The sequence below is a fragment of the Mastacembelus armatus genome, chromosome 19, assembly GCF_900324485.2.
Source record: "Mastacembelus armatus chromosome 19, fMasArm1.2, whole genome shotgun sequence".
NCBI lineage: Eukaryota > Metazoa > Chordata > Actinopteri > Synbranchiformes > Mastacembelidae > Mastacembelus > Mastacembelus armatus.
Window position 1 is genome coordinate 2,094,654 of NC_046651.1, and position 23,218 is coordinate 2,117,871.

At 39.0% G+C, this 23,218-nt stretch overlaps 1 protein-coding gene across 2 annotated transcripts in view; it reads right to left on the reverse strand.

The window, feature by feature from the left end:
- Nucleotides 1-1,424: 1,424 nt before the first annotated feature.
- rbfox3a (RNA binding fox-1 homolog 3a) overlaps nt 1,425-23,218 on the reverse strand; it is a 164,814-nt gene continuing 143,020 nt past the window's right edge. Inside the window, exons 10-11 of one of the 2 annotated variants that reach the window (XM_026314676.2) lie at nt 16,038-16,116; nt 1,425-1,981 (exon numbers count right to left, since the gene is read on the reverse strand). In XM_026314676.2, coding sequence (XP_026170461.1) covers nt 1,979-1,981; nt 16,038-16,116 — 82 coding nt within the window. In that variant the 3' untranslated portion in view covers nt 1,425-1,978. Of the gene's footprint in view, nt 1,982-13,383; nt 13,429-16,037; nt 16,117-23,218 lie in introns of those variants that run through there. The other variant, XM_026314677.1, reaches the window with a different exon arrangement.

Sequence of the window (23,218 nt, forward strand, 5' to 3'; positions counted from 1 at the left end):
GGAAGAACTGAAAGAAAAATCTGTATTTGAAAAAAAAAATCTTTACTTCCACTCTTTCTCTCCTTTGCCTCCCTTCTCTCTCTCTTACAGGGCAAGCTACTCCCCATCTCCTTCTTATAAGACTTGCCTGACTGAGAAAAATTCTGTCTGATCCTGTAGTGATTACACATTTCTGTCTCTCCCACCTGCTTCCCACTGACTGCAGGGCACTGATGTTGCTTTTTAAATGCTTCCCTCATTTTTTATCTCTTATTTTTTTCCTCTTTCTTTTTTTCTTTAATTTGGCAATGGCATTACAGTCTGTCTGGGTCAGCAGTAGAAGAAATCCAGCATATCATCAGAAACATTTTGCTATATCATTTACATGTGTATATAATTTACAGAGTAGTGTACGCTTTTTAAGTATATATAAAACAACAACATCTACCTAAAAAGTTAGAGTTCTAAGTTACATTCAGTAGCTGAACTGAAGGGAAACAAAACCAAAGAATGTAAACAGAGTAAAACTTCACACAAGTAGAAACCTCATCATACATTGACAGTGCATTGGATCCTGCATGACAGTGGAAAATCAAAGGCAAACTTATGTTGCAGATCACAAATAGGTATATCTATATTCATATATAAATGTTTTTTTTTCTTCTTACTGGTAATACAATAAATACAACATTAGTAAATGGCTACAACTGACTCTCTGACCATGCCTGACAGCATGTTATTAGTACCACGTTTAAATATAGAAGGATGTCACTAAAGTAGAGATCCATATAAATAGAAAGGTTTAAAGAGACTCTTAGTAAAATGTTGTTTGCTTGTGACCCTTTTTTGACTTCAAATAGGGCTTTTCTGCCCCTCCCCTCCCCTTCTCATCTCTCTGTCCCTTTTCAGGAGTGGAAGCCAAGGGCTATGTTCAAAGATGGATGGGAGAGTTTCCTGTGATGCTTCGAAGCGGACAGCTCCCATGTTTCTAATTTGTACCCTCCCTCAGAGTGCCTGTTCCACCCACCCCTACCCCACCCTACCCAACATGACATACAAAAGCTGTTTATTACAGAGCACAGCCACCGCAAACCACAACTCTACAATGATGTCTGGTAGCAGCATCAGGGGCCACCAGATCTCTGGCAGACAGGACCTGCTGACCTTTTAGCTCTCACAGCAGACTTTAGCACTTGTCAAATATTAATTTCCAGCCTTTCTTCTGATTTCTATTTGCTCAGACAAATGTCAGGACACTTTATTCATATACATTTTTTGGAATCTACAAAATGCAGACAACTTAACAAAACTAGCCAGAAAAGCAAAACTATACTACTGCAGTCCATTAGTGGAAGACAGGCTCAAAAGATTCTTACTATCTGAAGACTACTCCATATTTTCCACAACTACGTAGTGACATGTCTGCTGGATCAGTTATCCCCACACATATTAATGCACACACACGCACACACACACACTCCGCATCATGCCTGCTTCATCCAGCAGAAGGGGAGGGTGGGAGACATCTCCTCACCTCACCTCCCTCTTTTAAACTGTAAAGACACATAGCACACCTTCCTCCAAGATTTCTTTTTTTTTAAACATACTTATTATATTACACACATATAATATATAATATGTATATACATACATTAGTGTTTGCTCTTTTTGAAAATCATGAACTTAAAAAAGTTTACAAAAATAAAATGTTTTATGGTGACCTTTCTAATTGGTCTCCTCCGCTCAGCAAGGCTTGTTTTCAGGGGTCAGCAGGTTCCCCTCTCCTGGACTACAGGCTCAAAGGTTCAGGCTGTGGCCTCAGAGCAGGCCCAGAAACATCCTCCATCCATCCTTTCAGATCCCTTTAAGACTTGATAGGCGGGCTTGATTACAAATCTGCTGTTTTTGTTTTAGTTGATGTTTTTTTTAAAGTCCTTTTGTGTTGTTCTTCTCTTTTTTTAGTTGAAGTCCATCTGAACTCATGCCTCTAGTGTTTTATTTACTAAAAAAGAGAAAACAGGTAAATCAGTGTAAATAAAACATTCATCTATACTGCGGAAGCTGAATTTGCTTTTACACAGTGTGCAGAATACCATTCTTTTTTTTTTTACAATAAAAAGTAAAAAGACAAAAAAAAAACTAAAAAGCAGAGGAAGAACTGCCATATAAAACCTTTAAATTAATGACATCAAAACAGTATTCATTGAATAAAGACACATGTATCAGGAATCTCATAGTAATCTATTAAATACCAGCAGCAGCAGCAGGATTAGACTTATTGATTTGATAACATTGAGTTCTTGAATCAGCATGGGCCTGTGTTCTGTGATAGCACAATGCAATTATCATTGTGTAATTAATGAATGAATGAATTAATTATTATACTACTGATCAAGCACTCGATATCTATAGGGGTGGGGTACACACAGGAAAATATCTGGCTTCATAATCTCTGTGTCTCTACCTGCAACCCTGTCCCCTAGTCAGCCAGACATTAGGCCTACATTTGTGTACAGCTACAGCATTACGAAAATGTAATGCTGCCTACAATATGACATTAATCAACCTATCCGCAAAGTTGCAAAACAATTTGTTAAATGTTTCCTGTCAATATACTTTATTAATTTTCCTAAACTTTCAATTAGATAATTATGTAGTAATTATACATTTTTACGGCTCTGCTTGGCCAACTCAAACTCTGTGGTTAAGGTGAGGGAAAGATGTCCACTATCATCGGAACTGCTGTCAGTTTCTGATGGCACAGCTGGATCAAAACTGTTTTAACAGCTGTGGTGTTGTATCTGTGTTGTTTCCCTTTAAAGAAAGATCTTTGATAAGCATCTGCACATTTATCAAAAACCTGGATTATTCTGAATGTTTACAAAAACAGAAGAACAGAATAAAAATACACAAGAACACACGCAAAACAGAAATTAGCTGATAAATTACATTAAAAATACTTTGATGTAAATCCATCCATCCATCCATTTTCTATACCCGCTTATTCCTTAACCTGGGTCACAGGGACCTGCTGGAGCCTATCTCAGCTCTCTTTCGGGTGGAAAGCAGGGGTCCACCCTGGACAGGTCACTAGTCCATCACAGGGACACATAGAGACACACAAAGACAAACAACCACACACACTCACACTCAATCCTATGGGCTATTTAGAGCCGATCAACTTAGCATGCATGTTTTTGGACTCTGGGAGGAAACCGGAGTACCCAGAGTAAACCCACGCAAGCACAGGGAGAACATGCAAACGCCACACAGAAAGGCCGGGTTGCAAACCCAGGACCTTCTCGCTGTGAGGCAACAGTGCTAACCACTCAGCCACCATGCTGCCCCTTTGATGTAAATAACTTATTTAATATGCATTAAATTAAATAAATCTAAGTTAAAAAAAAGTTTAAAAAGGGTAATTAATCAAAGGTTTTAGGTCTAGATTTAAATGTATCAACATATGGGGCCAATCTTAAATTTTCAGGTAACAGATTCCAGAGATAGGTGGTTTAAAGCTAGAAGTTGCTTCTCCATGTTTGGACTTAACCTGCAGGACAGTCAGGAGACCAGTTGCAAATGTTCCAAGTGCTCTAGTAGGTTCAAACAAGTAAAAATATTCTAAAACTAAAAAAGCCAGTGTAAAGCTTTAAGAATTGATGTAATTTGTTTAATGTTTCTTGTTCTAGTAAGCATCCTTGCTGCAGCATTCTGAAGAAGCTGTAATTCTTTCGTAGTTAGAATAAAAATATTAAGAATAAACCTGCTTTTCCAGGTGGTGTCTAGACAAAAGTTCAAATTCGTCTAAAATTGTTCAAGTGATGATTTCACAACAGACTTGACCTGACTGCTCACACTGAGGTCTGCATCCAACAGAATACCAAGATTCTTTATAGTGGAACTGGTACTGTAGCATGAAGCCCTCAGGTTATCAATTTACATTACTCCCTCTTTTTTAAACCAAACACAGTACCTTCAGTTTTATCATTAAGTTTAAGGAATTTTGATGCATCCAAACAATATTTTGATTCATACACTGCAGCAAGGCATTAAGTGGGCCATGAAAATTTGGCTGAAGTGCTACATAAATTTGTGTATCGTTAGCAAATATGCAATATTATTACATATTATACAACCCAGAAGTAACATATATAATTTAAAGAGCAGAGGTCCCACATTTGACCCCTGCAGTACACCACAGGTCAATTTTTCCTAAAACATTATTTCTTAAAACAGCAAAACAATCTCTATATTCTAAGTAAGGTTTAACCCAATTTAGAACTTTAGATCTCCAGAAATCCCCATCCAAATATGCAGCCTTTCCAATAAAATTCCAGGGTCCACTGTATCAAATGCAGCACGAGCAACAATGTGCAAGAACGAGCAAGATCATGTAGCAGTTTTCTTTTTCTGTATTAATGCAAATATCATTTAAAACTTAAACTAGAACAGTTTCGATACTATGGTACAGTATAGGCCTACAATCCCAATTTGGAGTCATCAAGAATATTTAATCAATATATTAAATAATTATTGAATAATCCAGGTTAAGGCTATAATGTAAACAATGTTTAGAAATTGTTTAGCAGCCTCAATGTTGCATGGGAAAGTGGAAATATACAGTACTGTGCAAAAGTTTTAGGTAGCTTAGATGTTTTAGATTCTTATCACACACCATCATTCATTGTGCATCCCAATGTGCAAGACAACAAGCTCATAAAGTACTTATTACAGTTCATGAAGAACAATTTTCAGGGGCAAGAGGAACCAGGAGTCCTGCAGCAGATGGTCTGATCCCCACAGAGCCCAGATTCCAGCAGTGTGGAGTCAGTCTGGGATCACATGAAGAGACAGAAACACTGGGACAGCCTGAATCTACAGAACTGTAACAGCTGCAGGTCAACTGCTGCTGGTTTAAGGGAGTGCTGCAAATACCGATTAGATTTAATTTCTTTCCCCTTCACTGTATGAAGTTAACTGATAAATGAAAAACTAATATGTCATTTATGTTAAAAGCATCTCCTGTGTATTTTTAGTGCCTAAAACGTGCACAGTACTGTACATGATATATTTCTCACACTAGAAGACGCACATGATTTTCAGTCTTGCAAGTAACTGATTGGAATCGATGACAGACCTGATAAAAATGTCTTTATTGCTGGACATAAGACGTCACATTCCACCTTTTCCTGACAATATTATACATAATAGTGATTAAAGGGGAACATCACAGATCATAAACATATAAATATTTCTAAGGAATGTTAAAAACTATAGTTCTTTTGTTAATTAGATGGGCAGAGCTCATTTTAACCAGCTTAGTGAATCAGAAAACACTCATCTGTAATATACATTGTAGGAGACAAGGTTGCGTTCTAGTAAATGTACCTGTTTATCCAATAAGTCAAATATTTTTAGGCCAACTGCAGATGGATGTAGCTGAGGACTGCCATGCAACTTTTTTTTTTATCAAAATGAGGGATTTATGTTTGTACCAAACCACATCAAATGGAAATATACATTTTTACCAGTTCTGTACAACATAGGTTAACACTGATCAGGTAGGTTGTGAAAATCATAAAAAATCTCAGAGCAACTCTTTCAACAGAACAATATCAGTCTTTAAAATTGCATTTCAATTAATTCCTTAGTACAAGTATAATTGTTGAGAATCACCAGACCAAGTGTGAACTGCAGTTTTTTTGTTCTGTATTAGATGAGGAAGAGGAGGACTAGAGAGAAGGAGAAGGGAAGGTCAGCTATGTCCTGGGAGGCTCTCATCTCAACAGAACCTCTTTAATTTTGGGAGATGAGTTGCTTAAGTGAAGGAAGGAGGTCTGTGTGAGTGTGTGTCTGTGTCTGTGTGTGAGATCTGTAGAGGCAAGAGCACAAGACTGACTTTAATTTCAGCATCACTTTGTAGTTGCACTGCCCCTCCAGAGACACAGAGAGAGAGAGATGGGACCTTTGCAGCTGCACTGCTGAGCCACCAATCACAGTCAATAATGGTGTTCTCTTGTCTCAGCTTAATGGGCCTGCTCGCTTTCCAATGCATTTTTGTACCAGGGCCAGTGTAGAAATGGGGCCTTGTCGGGAAGAGAAGCAGAGAGCAGCAGGGGATGAGCAGAGCGGTAGAGCTGGGACTAAGGATGCAGTGAGCTGAGAGCTGCATTGATGTGATATTAATCAGCTATATATTAATCACTTTGGGTAAATACCTCTGCTAAGTTAATAGGTTAGGAAGCCTTGCCCTGCAATTAAAAAAATCCCTATAGGCTTCCCCCACTTCTCTACATCTGCCTGTGTGTGGGTTAAAATGTGTGTGTGCCTGCACGTGTCTCTGTGTCAATGTGTGTGTGTGTGTGTGTGTGTGTGAGACTGTGCGAGCAAGCATGAGCAATCTTGAAAAGAATGGACAATCTTCAATCAGTCAATCAAGCTGACAGGTGTCTCTTTAAAGACATATATTGTTAATTGAGAATAAACTGTTAAACATAATATTTATATGATGTAGATATAGAGAGATATATGTTTGTTTAATAAAGACAATAAAACCAAATAAATTAGTGCAGGAGTCACTGATACTAGGCAAACGAGGATTCTTGTATGCCCAGAAAAAAAAAATGCAGCCTAGAACATATCCATCAGAAAGAGCAAAACTGCACACAGAAAGTTTTCAAAGATTTAGCAAAGTGTTAGAATAAGCCACTTACATAATTAAGATACATCTGTCAATCATCTAAACCTACAAAAATAAATTAATTCAAAACACATCACAAATGACATATCTTTAAACTAGAACCACAGAGCATTTGTTTGGTTACTTTTTCATATGAAACATTTATCTCTAAAAAGGTCTCTTCACATGTAAACCCATAACTTCAAAACTAGTGAAGAACACAAATTTTAAATCTGTCCTAAGTGAAAAAAAAGTCTACAAATATGAAAAACAGTCTCAGAATTGCAGATGTGGTAGTTTTCACATCTGCAGCTCAACTCTGCCTCTGCTTGGAACATTGCTATGATCATTCCAACTATGGCTTCCTGAAAAATATGCGGTCTTTAAATTGGCTCCACTGTGGCTCCTTTGATAGTAGAAACCCACTGCCTTCATAAGTCTCTTAACTCAGACTCTGTCACACACAGTCCCATGGGGGAAGTCTGTGTTGGCTTAGTACTATAGCCGTAGTCTTTTAGAACACAAACTGACTCTGAAAGTACACCACCACCACAAGAGTGTCATCTGAAAACACCCAACGGTTACAGTGGAGCTCTGTCCTCTTAACAAACTGTCATGTCTGCGATAGTTAGAAGAAGCTGTAGCAGTGATGGAAAACAGCATGACACCTATAGATGTGCTGGATGGACTCCTAAATGACATTAAGCCAAAATATGACATCCTCTCAGGGGTTACCATAAATTATTAATGATTAATTGATTAGTGATTGTTAACATGTTCAACTATTGATTAATATAAATGTAAAATTTGCGAACCTACTTCTAGCACCAAGCTAAACCTCTTCCTCCCTCTGTAAATGCAAATCCATCATGGCTTTTGATCAGAAAGATTCTATTACACATTCCACAGCATTTCTTATCAGGACTGCATTTACAAGATATTACCCTGAAACCACTTGTGGGCAAGAGAATGTGACCAAATAGCAGCACCGTGGAGCAGTGGGATGGAATCTATTCCCATAAGAGCAAGAAAAGCAGGAAGTAGACAGGGAAAATGGTGTTGTGCAAGCCACAGAGGACCAGCACTAAACCCCAAGGGCTAACCTTCTCTTTACTAATTTCAGTCTTTAACTAGCATGTCACAGTTTGATCTAATTAGTTTGCATGCAACATGTTATAGATACATCCTTACAGAGGTGACTGTTAGGTTAAAATGTCTACCCCTTATATGTCAGTGTGAAGAGAAAAAAAAGAAAGTGAGAAAGAAAAATCCAGAGTCAACCATTTTGTATTTGGATGGCGGCCCATGGTGCCATCTTACAAATGACTGCATTAACAGAGCCAATTATACCGGCAATCATTTAATGGCTTCCTACACAGCCATGCAAGATGGAGACGTTCATCAGGTCAATCACCAAAGAGACTGAGACTGTTAGAAGCAGCCTTAAAGTCACAGCTGAAAGCTTTTACAATGCTTAAAACTAACAAATCCTCCAACCTAAACAACCATATATGTAATTTGTCCCTACCCTCTAATACAATCCATAGGACCATTCAGTGTCTCTACCAGCAATAAGAGATGTGCCACAAAATGTTAAAAAAAAACAGCTTTTATGATGTGACAATGCTACGGTAATGGCTTAGGCTGGGTATTTTATATATATTTTATATATATTTTGCATGGAAATAAGTACTTTGTTAAGGTTACAATAATAAGCATTAAGGTTAATTGTAGGGTTATTGAATGATTGTGGCCATGGTTCGAAGAAACAGCACTGACTGACTTCATTGCATTCTTCTGTGTTAAAGACCACCCTGACCCCCACCCCACACCCTACACACACTGACACTACATTACATTTCCTGACTTCCTTTGTTATAAATATTATGCCCACTAGAGGGTGCTTTCACTTGATTATAAACCTTATTTTGCATTTGCTGAAACCACCAATCCTGTGTCACCCAACTGCTTACATCGCTAACAGTAAAACATAACCATGGACATAATAAAATGCATGCACAAATGACCTCTGGGAGTGTTTTTAATGGAGGACCGTCTGGCCAAAACAACTGCATTGTTAACTGGCCAAGGGAGCCCTGGGCTCCTGCTCTGTGGAACATGGAAATGAAACTTGAAAATTATCATTTTAAAAGTAATTGTTTTTTGTGTGTTTTATGAGACACAATGGCAGAAATCCAAAGGAAAGAGTGTTTATATAAACAGTGCTATTAAAAGTCTTTTCTCCCCACCATGTGTCAAATTACATCCCAAAATGAAGTCTTCTTTGCTTCATCTCACTGTGGAGTAGCAGGCGGTAATGAGGAAGCAATTAAAATTTAGGGGGTTGGTCTTTTTTATGCTTGCATTTCACCATCATCATCATAGGAAATTGTTCATTGAGCCTAGTTTCCCTAACAGAGCTGGCTGCCATACCTGGGCACATTTGTGCAGACATTTATCATTCTAAGACAGCATAGCGATCCTCTGCAACCCACCAGTTGCTTCACATCTAAGCACAGATTTAGTGTTTTAGCAAAATTGCAAGTAACAGACTGATGGTCATTTAAACTTGCACGCTCCATTTTTTCCAACTGAAATGAGGTTAAACTGAAAAACTAAACAGAATGACAGCAGATTAAAAAAAATAGTGTCTTGCCTGAGAGCTGGGAGATATAGAGGTTATTTAGGAAACATTGCCATAGACAGTAATAGGCCTATGGTTTAACAAAACACACCTCATAAAGTGTGATCACAGACACATAGAAAGACATCAAATCTGGACATCAAAAGCAGTTAAAGCCATGTCATATAAAATGTCAAATGCAATTATCTATTCCCTATCCACTAATATATAACTGTACAAAAGGAAAAACATATATTTTTCTCTTTTCATATGTATTTTGTTTTTTATAGTATAAGAACCTTATGTCAGTATCGCTCTAAACAAATGATAATGAAACCTACACTATTACATCTTTCTGTCACACACAAAAACAGGTAAATGACTCTCATAACCTGAAGACAGACATACATTTACAAATTGTAAAGTGCATGGAAGAACAATGAACAAACGAAAACACAAAAGTTTTATTTACATTGACATTTATGAACAGCAGCTGATATCCCATTACCACTGAAAGTAGATTCAGCTCTGTGTCAGTATGTTCTGTGTGTCAGAAGGCATATTAGAACAAAATCAAGGTGCTGGACACCCCTTTCTGACCATAGCAATGCAGGAACATGCAACCTACAGGTTGGAAATTAGTGGAAAGTGGAAATTATACAGGTCTTAAAACTTATATGCATCAAGATCAAATGATAAAGCAGGCCCTTATCATGTCATTTATATTGCTTTAATAATGCATATTTCAAAATAGTTAAAATCAAATCAACTTTTTTTTCTAATTATCTTTTCTGTGACATGTCCCTTGGCTCTCTAAAATGGGAATCTGTAAAAGCAACATTTAAAAAAAAGGATCAGTAAGTTCCTAAAAATAACTGTCCACTGTAGACTTTAGCTAATTTTCCTCAAACATACTAAAGATATGTCAGGTATATGATCTGTTCCTCACTGATTCTGCATTTGTAATGGGATTTGTTGATAGTGACAAAAATATCTATTCAATGCAATAAGTCTGAATAGCATATAGGAAGGACTATGGTAAACATGACTGCAATGTATAATAGTCTGACTCACTACTGAGAGGAAACTAAGAGCAGGAAAGTTATACTATTATAGAGTGCAGAGGCTGCAGACATTTGGGATTAAGGCTACATTTTGTTTGTGCAAAGAAAAAAAAGATGTGCTAAAACAGGAGTGGGAGATTTATCCAATCCATATTTACTGTAACAATGGCCTTATCCTCATTGGAAACAGTAAGACAGCAAGAGAACAGACAGTGTGCAGACAGATATACCAGTGACAGCAATAGACCAACTAGTGTGCATGTGTGTGCAAGTCTAGTCAGTCTGATATATCTTCAAATGAGATCAGTGCTTATTGACTGAACTCTGTTATCTCTAATCTGTGGGATAAATTGCCTCAGTTGTAGCTTCTCCTCACATTTCCCTTTCTTCCTGTGCTACAGACTCCCCTCTTTACAAGCCCATCAGACACAGTAGGCACAGATGCTATTTACTGGTGGGAGAATTTGTGTGTGTGTGTGTGTGTGTGTGTGTGTGTGTGACTGGGAAGGAGGAAGTGAGATTGGTGGGTAACTGAATGCATGGGTGAATTAGAGAGTGTTGCCTATGTTATTTTTACCGTATGTCCTGAGCTGTGCAGTGTGTTGAGGCTAGACCATTAAAAGGCTGATACACTGGGCACACCTAAACCCCCAAATTTCTCCTAGTAAATTTATATTTTCATCTTTCTGTATTTGCATGGCCTTCTCTGGTATGTCTTTTAGCCACCAAAAAATCAACCTGTTGCATGACTATGTTTGCTGACTGTAAGTAAATTACAGAAGCGAATGTGTGGAGAGAGATTTTTAGTCACACTTCTCTAAATCTTGTATTAAATGAATGCTGCTTAGTTCTTGCATTAATTTGTCATCAATAGTGAGCTTTGATGAATATTTTGAGACTTGGGGGATGCATTTGAGCAATACAACAAAATCAGGGATTGTACAGTATATTAATGATCCCATATCAGGAAATTAGGAAGCGACAGCTCTGATCCAAAGCAGGTCCTAGAATCCATAAATTTCAGAATGTGCTTGTTGAGGGTAGTATAAATAATATTTGAGAGGATGTAGATTTTATGATATGCCATGGAGTTTCTAACCACTAAATTAACAAACACAGTATATGTGATCACATACAGTATGTGTGATCACATATTCTGTGTTTGTGATCACACATACTGTAAACTGTGTTTGGGAATTTATTGGTGCCAGTTTGGAACAGATTTTTACTAATACTGTCAGACAGAAAGGTGGGAAGCTGCTGGCCAGATCAATGGTTTGTGTGTGCCACATGATTATGATTTTGTTTTGCTAAACACTCAAGCACATGGAGCTTGTGATCACATTATTTGATTCCTCTATAGCACACCTGTAATTTGTCCCCCAGATTAACAACCAAACCTAATTAAACTTGCTCTTCTTCCTTCTAGAAAGCCTAAATAAATGTTAATCAGATTGATGGTTGGGCCAGAGCTGGGCTTCTTTGGTGTGCACATGGCCCTTTATTCATTTTTATTATTTTCTCACAGCGTCTAGAGAATTTGGTACATGGTATTTTCTGCCTTGTGGTCTCATTTTTTAAATCCTTAAATCCACTGTATGAGAGATTTCTCAGTGTCACTGAATTTGAGCAGCATGTTTTTGTATTAACTGCACCAACTGATCTCAGCATCTATCTATGCTGGCTTCACTGCTCTGTTTTGTGTTCCTTTTGCTTTCTTGTTTTTAGTGCTCTTGAATTAGAGTTTGTGGTGACAGCTGATCCAACCGGAAACTGATGAAACTGAAGTGAGTGAGATCTAGAGTTTGCATTGAGAATCCTATATTTCATTCTTTTACTTGACATCCAATAAGATGGTGTGAGGCTGTTTTTTGTGGGTAAAGATGAATATCACTGTTGTCTGTGCCTCCATCATGCTTCCTCGGCATGAAGACAGGTGCCTGGAGACATGGAAGCATTGATTCAAAGTTGTACTTTCCTTTCTGGAACTACACCTGTTTCCATTTTAGCCAGTCTATGCCAAAACACACAGATATTCCCCCTGTGAAACTCCTGAGCTGATTGGGGCAGGTTTAACAAAAATATATCATTATTCCTATATACAGCAAATTTGGTATCACTGCTTAGTATGTGCAGGGCGTGAGGACATGAAACAGTGAGAAGCATTGTGTGGAAGTAATGCGGTTTTCTTCTTTAAAGCCATTCAGCAGTAATGGGATACCTCCTGCCTCTGGCACTATGCCAGCGATCAATGTGTTCTAACACACTGCTGCCCATTTTGCAATAGCTGCTATAGCTCTTGCTCCTCACCCTGCTATACATCACTTCCTCCTGCATTCAGATTCAGTAATGCATCGTGGTCTTCCTCTCAGCTTCTGGGTTTTATAATGCATCACTTCCTGGTAGCCATTTCTTATAGTTTTGCCTCCTTTGGGCTGAACAGCTCAGAGTCCCATTAAGTCAGTCTGAAACTCAACTCCAGTTATTGGCTTACTTAGAATGAAGTAAGTTCTCTCAGGGGGTGGAATGGCTGTATCATTTACTTAATAAATCCAATCTGAAATTTGTTGTTGAAACTGGAATTGCTGAACATTAGTGCTCTTAATGTATATGGGGGAAATGACTAATTGAAACAATAAAGGTAAGGAAATAAGGTGGAATTAAAATTAAAACGCAACAGGCCACCCCAAAGGAGCTGAGTTACAGACTAATAACTTAGTGGAAAAGAATGAGACGGAGGGAGACTCCTGATTTTTTTCAGCTCCTTTTCCCCACAATTCAATGCAAACACATTCAAGTCAATACAAAGCAACAAAATGTTATTTTCCAAAGTACAATAAGGACATTACATCAATAAATGCATACTTTGTAAAAGGGGATGAATAATTCTTGCACTTCAGGGTCACATTTGCCATCTAGAAGCATATTGTTTTTAGTTTTCCATGAAGACTGTGAAGATTTTTTTTTGTTGTTATTTCATTTGTTGTTATTTTTGTCTGTTTTGCGGGGAAGGAAAAGGGGACGTGCCTCCCTCTTTTCTAGTAGGGAGTGAAGCGACTGCACCCTCCTCTGTACAGGCTAGCCTGCAACATCAAAGATGAAAAAGCTCCAATCAGTATTCAAAGTAGAAGCTTTGCTTGTAAGATTAATATTAAAATGAACTTCTCTCTTTCCTCCAAAGAAACTTTCCTCCCTTTTCCACTTGACTTCTGTTTATTTGAGACTGACTTTTGCACAAAGTAGTGTGGAAATTTGTTAAGTGAAAGAATGTAATTGTATTGTTTTTACTGCTGTATATACACAAGCACAGAATTAGCCTTGTAGGTAAGGTAAGTTTTTCGTTTTGATTCAACTAAGTGCATTAGACTAAGCATTAAGCAGTGGAGAAATCTCTTTAGCCCATTCTTTCATAGATCATTTAAAACATTTTTTAAAAAGTGTTAATATCTTGAGAGGCAGATTAGAAAGTACTGGGCAGTTAAAAGAAATGAAAATTATATATTTTCTTTTTATTCTATGCATCGTCTTCCTTGATTGCCCACAATTTAACACTGGAGGCTCAGGTGTGTTTTGCTGGTAGTTGATGATCATGCGGTGCAGGCTGCAGAGATCTGGTAAGCTCACTTCTTTATCTCGTCAAACTTACAGTCTACAGCCTGAGTGACATCATTTGAGGACATTTGTCAGACTTTCCTCTGGAGACAGAGAAGACTTCATAGATATTTTTTCACAGATGCAGTAGTACTCTACATCACCTACAAACCCAATGATGTTTGATGACTCACATTAAAAATCTAGAGTTCCTCTTTAAGGTCAGGTATAGATTATAGCTTTGGCACATAAATTGTGTTTATGGTACTGATGTGACAGTTTTGTACTAACAGACTTGGTTAAATTTTATGAACGATCATATTTACAGCTAATAAAAAGGTGAGTGTTATAACTGCAGGTCTGACATGTCTGACTGGCTACACCCAGCTTCTACATCCATGCTTTCCAACTCACTACTCATAGGACAGACTCCCTACTTTGACAGTCAATGCTGGCATGCAACAGACAGCTCTTTCATATTGGTGTTACCATGACTCTGGTAGTCAAACTGGACTCTAGCTGGGTTTTAGTTAATTGTCCACCTGGTGTCTGAAGCATCACAGCCACATGCACTCAGACCTGGTAACCCAGTCCTGTATCCAGATGTCTGACAACTTTCCAAAAGAGTAGGCCAAAACTAGTGCAGAATGTCTCATCCAGCCAAAAACCAAAAAAGCCCACATGACCTGAAAGAAATGCTAGTAAAAAATATTCTTATTTTATCTCTTAATGTAGAAAATAAACTTGCAACACAAAATCCCCAAAAAACACACAAGGTACGATAAGTAGATACATTAGCATTTCAGATTTTTCACATTTAGAGTAATTAAGGGTACAATAACTCACTTATATAATCCCTAATTGTACCTATATTAGTCTGACGATTATTACTTAGATCTAATCAGTTTGGGCTTATTAAGTTTTATTTGGGGCTGCAGTTAAGAATGCAAGATCCTTTTGAAATGAAATGAGTGTTTTTTCATTATTGCAAATCAGGAATAAAATGTGGATAAAATATGGAAGGTGGGGAAAAGGGAGGAGTAATTTGAAGAAAAAGAGAAGAAAGTGTAGAGCAATAAGGAGGGAAACACAGGCCACTGTTTTAATTAAGTAAATGAAGAAGAAAAAATGGTCGTAATTAATGAAGGCTTTTAGCTAGCAGCTGCACTAGGGGGGAAGGGTGGTGTTTGGAGGAACGCATGAGGGAAATGGCAGGGCTTTCGATTTCCATCACCACAAGCACATCAGCACTCAGCATCAACTCTCATCTGTATGGAGTCCAAGATGCTGCAATGAGCTACAGCTCCTGCTGCAGTTGGTTTGTTTCCAGAAACTCCTTCTACTTTTCCATCTTTTGTAGTCTATCTTTCTGTGTTTCTACTTTAATCTCCCATGGCACGGTGAAGCATGTACTAGATGGTCATTAATCTTTGGAGGAAGTCCCTACCCACACTCACAAAAGAAAACAAATTGTACTTTATGTTTCTCCCCCGTCTTCTGGGGTGCTCTGTTTCTTTTTTTGAACATTTTTTTTCATCTTTGATGTTAGCTGCAAAGCTAGCTAAAAACAAACATTAACCATTCGACTATCTCCCCTTGCACAATTTGAAGAGACTCTTTCCTGTTGGGAGGAATACTCAGTCTCGATTGGATTTCAAGCAAGTAGCTTCAAGCCAATGAAATTGAATGGGGAGTTTGAGAATAAGGCAATGTCCCTTTTTCATTTACTGAAGTGGCAAAGATTCACATTAAACATTAAAATGGATCTCTCAGAGGGAAATACAATTCATAGGAACAACCTGTCGAAAAGTAAGAATAGGCTCTTTTGATGTTGATCTTCCTACTAATATAAAGAATGTCAGCAATTGATTTGATGTGAGTTATTTTTTCTTGTTAATTAGTTGTTTATATGAGTAGTTCTGTAGATCTTTTCTGGTGTAAAATAAGTCTCAAGCAAAATTTATCATCCATGTTTTATGTTGCTACAGTATGTTATCAGAGACAACAGTGTGAAGGTGCCGCACCACTTTATCACATTATCTCATACAGTCTGGAATTATATTCAGATGGTTGGGAGGTAAGAAAGAGGGAAAAGACTCACCATAGTGCCCACACTGTATGTGGTTGTAGGACCAATTGTATGGTGATATGGGTCAGCTGTTGCATAGACTCTGCCATAACTAGAGAGGAGAAAACAAAAGAGTGTTGAATAAAAATGACAGACTCACTGCAGCTGCTCTGAGACCAGTGAACAGACCAGACCAGTGTAGTTAAATATGGACATATCATCAGTATGCTTGTATTTAACAAGGATACAATATCCCTCTAGGGATTGTGAATGGTAGTCCACCAGTACTGAAATCATTGCTCCAGTTTATTCCAGATTACAGTCTGAGCTAGAAACTGTAAAGGTGCCTTCACTAATTAACAACACTAATTAACCCTCCTGTTGTCTTCGGGTCAATTTGACCCATTTTCAAAAGTTAATATGTGATAATTTTGGTTTTCTTCCATATAATTAACTAAAAATGACACTGATGGTTCCCTACTATGAGTGTAAAATATATGTTATGTTGGAAACAAGTTCACTAAAAAGGTGAAACTAAAAAAATGGTGATCATTTTATACCTCATGCTTTATAAGAATGGACAAAAGGTGTGTCATACTGTCTTCAAATTAAACTAAAATGATCAGTCATTTTTTAGTTTCACCTTTTTAGTGAACTTGTTTCCAGCATAATAACATATATTTTACCCTATATTTTACACATTGGCTGATCCGAAGACAACAGAAGGGTTAAAAAGACCCACTGTCTACTCTTCATTGTCTACAACATCAAGGCCGGGCTGGACCAGTTAGCAAGGATACCCAGGGCTAAATTTTGCCTGTGGGCTACTATTTACCCCACACTAGTCCCACTGTCTTTGAACTGTGTGTATCTTGTATCTTTAAGTACTCTTCAGACACTCATAACAGCAAACCTCAGCTTACCCCTGGCAGCATTAATACATTTAGACCAGAGCCCCAGAAACCATTCAGTAATCCTAATGTATATTGAAAAAGGTTCCTGTTTTACTTTATTGTGATTTGATGAAACAGATTTTCATGAAGAAATAGGTACCAGGGGAACCTAATATCTTCTGAAATAATGAAAGTTATAAAACTTAATCAAGTCTTGTGTCAAGGATCATGCATCCATAACAAATTATATGTGATAATACAGTTGTAGGAGATTGCATCCCAAACAACATAAGTTTAAATGCTATCAGTATTTATTTGAATAGACGTATTGTAATTTTAAATGAATTTTATTTTCTCCACTTCCCACAGTGTGAGTGTATATTATTCTGTATTTACTATCTGCTTAGAACTCCAAAGAGAAACTAACAGGTTAGGACAGCTCTGTGTGTTTTTGCTTATGAGGCAGTAGATTTACACTCAGAGTGACATTTTGACTTATTCCCTAAACATAAAACTGTATGGATTCTTTGAACCAGTACAAATCAAAGGTGAATGTAATCAGTTGGGAAATACTGTTAATTGTTTCTCTTTCAACCACTAGACCTTGCACATGTTGGCTCTGATTGAACAGGCTGATAATGGATATGGAGTGCCAACCAACTACAATGCCTTTGCATGAGACACATAGGGCACTGGGTCTTCGATTTTAACTGGGGTCCAGAGGAGAGATCTATAATCATTTCCCTCTCTCACTCACGCTAAGGACAGGCCTATGGGATAAAAATGCAATCAATGTTTCCCTATTAATGTACGTTGTAAGGTGAGTGTATGATTGCGATGATTTGTTTTACCCATTTCAATTTATAAGGAAAAGGAGACAAGTGTCTTATCTTGCAGATGATGGAGAAGCATTGCAATGAAAGTAAAATCAGTCACAGAGAAAAAAAGGGAACGAAAGAATGATAAGAATAGTAGATGGCTGAAGGGGGGGGGGAATAAGATTATGATCGACAAGAAAAAAAGAAAAAGGTTATCCCTTAGGTTGTGGAAACAGAGACAGAAAGCATAGGGAAGAAAGGAAATACATGGTTGTAAAAAGAAAAAAAATATTTAGCAGAAAGACAAAGTTGAGAAGTAAAATAACAAAGAATTTTGCAGAATTATAACATTTCTCTTATGATGTCTCGTCTACATCGGGTTCTTCACCTCATTCTCTCCTTCCATCCTTGATGCCTCCACTAGCTGCCATCTCCCTCTATAGCTCTTTCAGTCTTTCTCAGGAGGATTATTTCCAGTGTTTTCACTAGCACTGATTTGGAACTAATCCTTTCCCTTAACGCCTCTTTCTTTTTTCCAGTCCACCCCTCTATCCCTCTTTGCCTGATGCCAACAGATCACTTTCTTTAAATTCCTTTCACTGTCTCTTGTTCATTTGTGGGTACTGTATACAGAAGACAACTTCAAGAAGGGACAGTATAGGCGGCTTACCGGGAAGGAGGAAAGGAAAGATGGACGTATGTTAATGTTTTAGATGGAAATAACGTTTTTATTCTCAATAATAAATCACTATTATTATTACTATATTATAGCATACTGTATACACAATGCATGCTTCAGTGTGTAGATAGTGATCACTGATCTGATCAAGGCCACAGCTAAATCAGCATGTTATCATCTCAAACAAATAGCAAGATTTAGAGGTCTTGATTGGTCTTCCCAAAGAGACTGTTAGACAACTTCAGCTCATTCAGTGCTTCTCCTCAGTGGATATTCTGATCTCCCTGAGCTCCACCAGGGCTCTTAGAGAGCTCTGGTAAGCCAACAGCTGGTAGAGCCATGAGTCAGAACCAAACAGACACTTTCAAATCCAAACGGCTTTTTTCCTGTGCCTGTGATTGGTTAGCGTCTCTGCTACATTATTGTTAACTCTGGTGCATTCAAAGCAAGTTATTACTGCACTATTGCTGTGTGTCTGATCTGCTATTGTCTTTGTCTTTTAATTTATATTTTATGTATTTTATTTCATTTTAACAATGTTATTCATTTTGTCTTAATCAACTGTATGCTAGTTATGAATGCCTGTTCTTGCTTTTTGCATACATAAAGCACTTAGATTTTCTTGAGTTATATAAATTAAGTTGCCTTGTCTTGCCTAGATTACTTTGTGGTTGGACCAATAGTCCAAAGCCTAAAAACATTCAATTTACAGTCACACAAAACAGTTACAAGCTAAATATTGTCATATGTGTTAAGATGTAATCAGTTAGCTGGTTTTAATATCTTTCTTGATTCATTATTTAATGATTAACTTATTAATTTTTTTTCTTAAATTATTTTCTGGGATTGGCAAAACAATTAACCACTTTCCATCCACTGCTCCACCCATAAGGCCAATATGATGGACTGGCTATGGTCATGTTATAGATAGAACTCTGCTAATTACTGATTCCATAGTCAGAAACAGACAGCACTACTGTAAAAAACCTTAGAGTTATTTTTGACCCGGACATGTCCTTTAACTCACACATAAAACAAATGCCTTCTTTCACTTTTGCAACATTGCCAAAATTAGGAACATCCTGTCTCAAAATGATGCAGAAAAACTAGTCCATGCATTTGTTAATTCAAGGTAAGACTACTGTAACTCATTACTACTACAGACCAGTGGCTCTGACATCTGTGGTCATGAAGTCCTTTGAAAGACTGGTGTTGGCCCACCTGAAGAACGTCACTGGACCCTTCCTGGACACCTGCAGTTTGCCTACCGATCTAATCGGTCCATGGATGATGCAGTCAATATGGGGCTGCACTACATCCTGCAACATCTGGACAAACCAGGGACTTATGTAAGGATTCTGTTTGTGGACTTCAGCTCGGCATTCAACACCATCATCCCATCACTCCTCCAGAATAAACTCTCCCAGCTCTCCGTTCCCGACTCTACCTGTCAGTGGATTACAAGCTTCCTGACGGATAGGCAACAGCTAGTGAGGATGGGGAAATTTACTTCTGGCTCCCACATCACCAGCACCGGCCCCCCCCCCAGGGGTGTGTTCTCTCCCCACTGCTCTTCTCCCTCTACACAAACGACTGCACCTCCTGTGACTCCTCTGTGAAACTCCTGAAGTTTGCAGATGACACCACTGTCATTGGTCTCATCCAGGGCGGTGAAGAGTCTGCATACAAACAGGAGGTGGAGCAGCTGGCTTGCTGGTGCAGTCACAACAACTTGGAGCTAAACACACTCAAAACAGTGGAGATGGTTGTGGACTTCAGGAGAAATGCCCCCACCCACCACCCTCTCACCATTATGAACAGCACTGTGGCACTAGTGGAGTCATTCAGGTTCCTGGGCACCACCATCTCTCAGGACCTGAAGTGGAACTTCCACATCGACTCCATCACGAAGAAAGCCCAGCAGAGGTTGTACTTCCTGCGCCAGCTGAAGAAGTTCAACCCGAGCCACCACCTCTTCCAGCGCTTACCCTCTGGCCGGCCCTTCAGAGCTCCAAACATCAAGACAGCCCGGCACAAAGGAAGCTTCTTCCCTCAGGCCATCCAACTCTTAAACTCGTAGCTCTCCACCATTTCCTTCCACAACCTGCACTATGACACTGGCACCTTTTTGCTCTTTGCACACCAATTAGTTCCCCTTTCATCCTGTTTTTCAGGTTATCTGTGCATTTTTTTCTTTTAGTTTTTTGTAGCATTTCGGTAGCATTTATGTTCATTGTTGACCCTTTGTAGCATTTGTATTTATGTCTGTTTGCCCTGGAGTACCCCCCCCGTACCTAAAACAAATTCCTTGTGTGTGTGTGCACACTCACTTGGCAATAAAGCTCATTCTGATTCTGATTCTATTTGGATGTCCCAGTATGTCCATAAAAAGCCTCCAGTTAATCCAGAATGCTGCAGCCAGAGTCCTGACAGAGACTAGCAAAAGAGATCATACTACTCCTATATTACCTTCTCTTCATTGGCTCCCTATAAAATCCAGAATAGAATTTAAAATCCTTCTTCTCACGTACAAATCCCTTCACGATCCAGCTCCTTCATACCTTAAAGACCTCATAGTACCATATTATTCCAAAAGACCACTTCGCTCTCAGAGTGCAGATCTACTTGTGGTTCCCAGAGTTTCCAAAAGTAGAATGGGAGGCAAACTCCTCTCCTGTGGAACCAGGTCCCAGTCTGGGTTCAGGAGGGAGTCACTCTCAGTACTTTTAAGGCTAGACTTAAAACCTTCCTCTTTGACAAAGCATATAGTTAGGGCTGGCTTCAGGTAACCCTGAACCATCCCTTAGTTATACTGCTGTAGGCCTAGACTGCCCGAGGACTATCGGTGCACTGAGCTCCCCTACCCTAACCCTCCCCTGCCCCCCCCCCCCCCCCCCCCCCCCCCCCCCACGTATATTCCACCATTGAATGTTACTAACCTTGTGCTCTCTCTCTCCCCTAGTTTGTGCTCTCTCCCTCCCTCTCTCTCTCTCTCTCTCTGTACCTTCTGCAGGTGTCCCTGGTCCTGGAGCTGTATATCACTGATGTGCAGTTACTGGCCCCACCAACCTGCAGTGTCTATTTGTTGTTTATTGTTGCTGTTCTTTTCTCTCTCCTCTATCCACTCACCCCCACAAGTCGAGGCAGATGGCCGCCCAAACTGAGCCCGGTTCTGCTGGAGGTTTTTTCTTCCGTTAAAGGGAGTTTTTCCTCTCCACTGTCACCAAGTGCTTGCTAATAAGGGATTTCTTGGGTTTTTTTGTCTTTTGTAAAGTGCCTTGAGATGATTGTATTGTGATTTGGCGCTATACAAATAAAAATTAATTGAACTGAATCGAACTGAATACAAAGGCTTCACGTCTCTCACGACTCAGTTTGTCAGAGTCCTCAGCTTATCAATTCCTCCCTGAACTCTGTTCATTGTCTCAGCATTTACAGCATCTCATGAATATACTAATACATAATTGTATCAATAAAACTAATGGATCTCTCTTCTGTACCTCTGCACTGCAACAAAGGGCTAAGAAGAAAGGACCACCGTTTTTTGCCTGACTACTAACATAGCCCACTCTTGTTCATGTATGATGTGTTAAGTTTTATTGTTAGCCACACAGCTTTAAAGGAACTACAAGGCAATGATTTCTTTGATTCCAATCATCAACCCTCTGGAACTCTTTCATTGCTTCAAAAACACTGGACCCAACCAGAGACACAAGGCCTTTCCAAACTGAGGAGTCAGGAATAACAGGACTGACACTGAGGCAAAGTTAGCTACAGGACTGTATAACTGATGCTAAAGGAGTATATTTTTATGCTGAATTCTTAACAGGTGCAAATTTATTTTGTGTCTTGTGCCTGACCAAGTAGAATTCTTTGCTCATTGTAAAGTTGTCTCTGTTGTAGGCAGAACTTGCATGAGTTTTCTCTCTTTTTCTGACATGCCGTATAAGTCTATACCTCATTTTTGGAATATTGTGGAGTATTTATGACTTAGTATAGAACAATTTGTTCAGAGGAAGGGTTGGACACTTCAGTCTCCTGCCTCATTCACATAATTCTTTGTTGTACTTACTCAGAAACACACATTTACTCTCTCACCTGCTGCTGCTCTCCCTAACTCCCCCACCCTCACACACATGGATGTACCCACTCTCTCATCCACACACGCACAAATCTGTTGGCAGTATCAACCATCTACTCAGGTTTCCCTTTAAATCAGGAGAGCTTAAAAAACAGGAGTGACATAATATAAAAGATGGAATGTAGAGAGAGTGAAGGGGGATATACTCTGTAACACAGCAGGGGGAAAAGAGTGAGAAAGAGGCAATGTCAGGGAAGAGAAAAACAAAGGGAATGAAATAAGTTTTGAGGAGAGAGACCTGCCCCCTCACCTGCTCCACTCTCCTCATAATTCTCCTGAGCACGCTGCTCACTCCTCATCTCTGATAAATCTTACATTATCGGAGGCCTACAGGCTCCTGCTGTGGCTGTTTCTTATCAGGTCTGACATGCTCAATCTCCCTAAGATTAGCTCCCCAAGCACCTTTACACACACGCCAAGACAGCAATGGTAAGCAAGTGTGTGTAGCGCTCCCAGACACGTATGCACACACATTTTTCTCCTTAAACACATATCACTTTTGATCTGGAACAATCACTAGCAGCATTGCAGGCTGTGAGAGCTGAAGACAGCTGCACAGGGATGTGAGCAGCAGTCCTGCGAAGAGTGGGGCCCAGGGCAGGGGCCAGAGCAGGGGTGGTACAGTATGATAAAGACCCTAGAGGTTCACAGATTAGAGGTGCAAGACAACCTGTGCTGTCTTC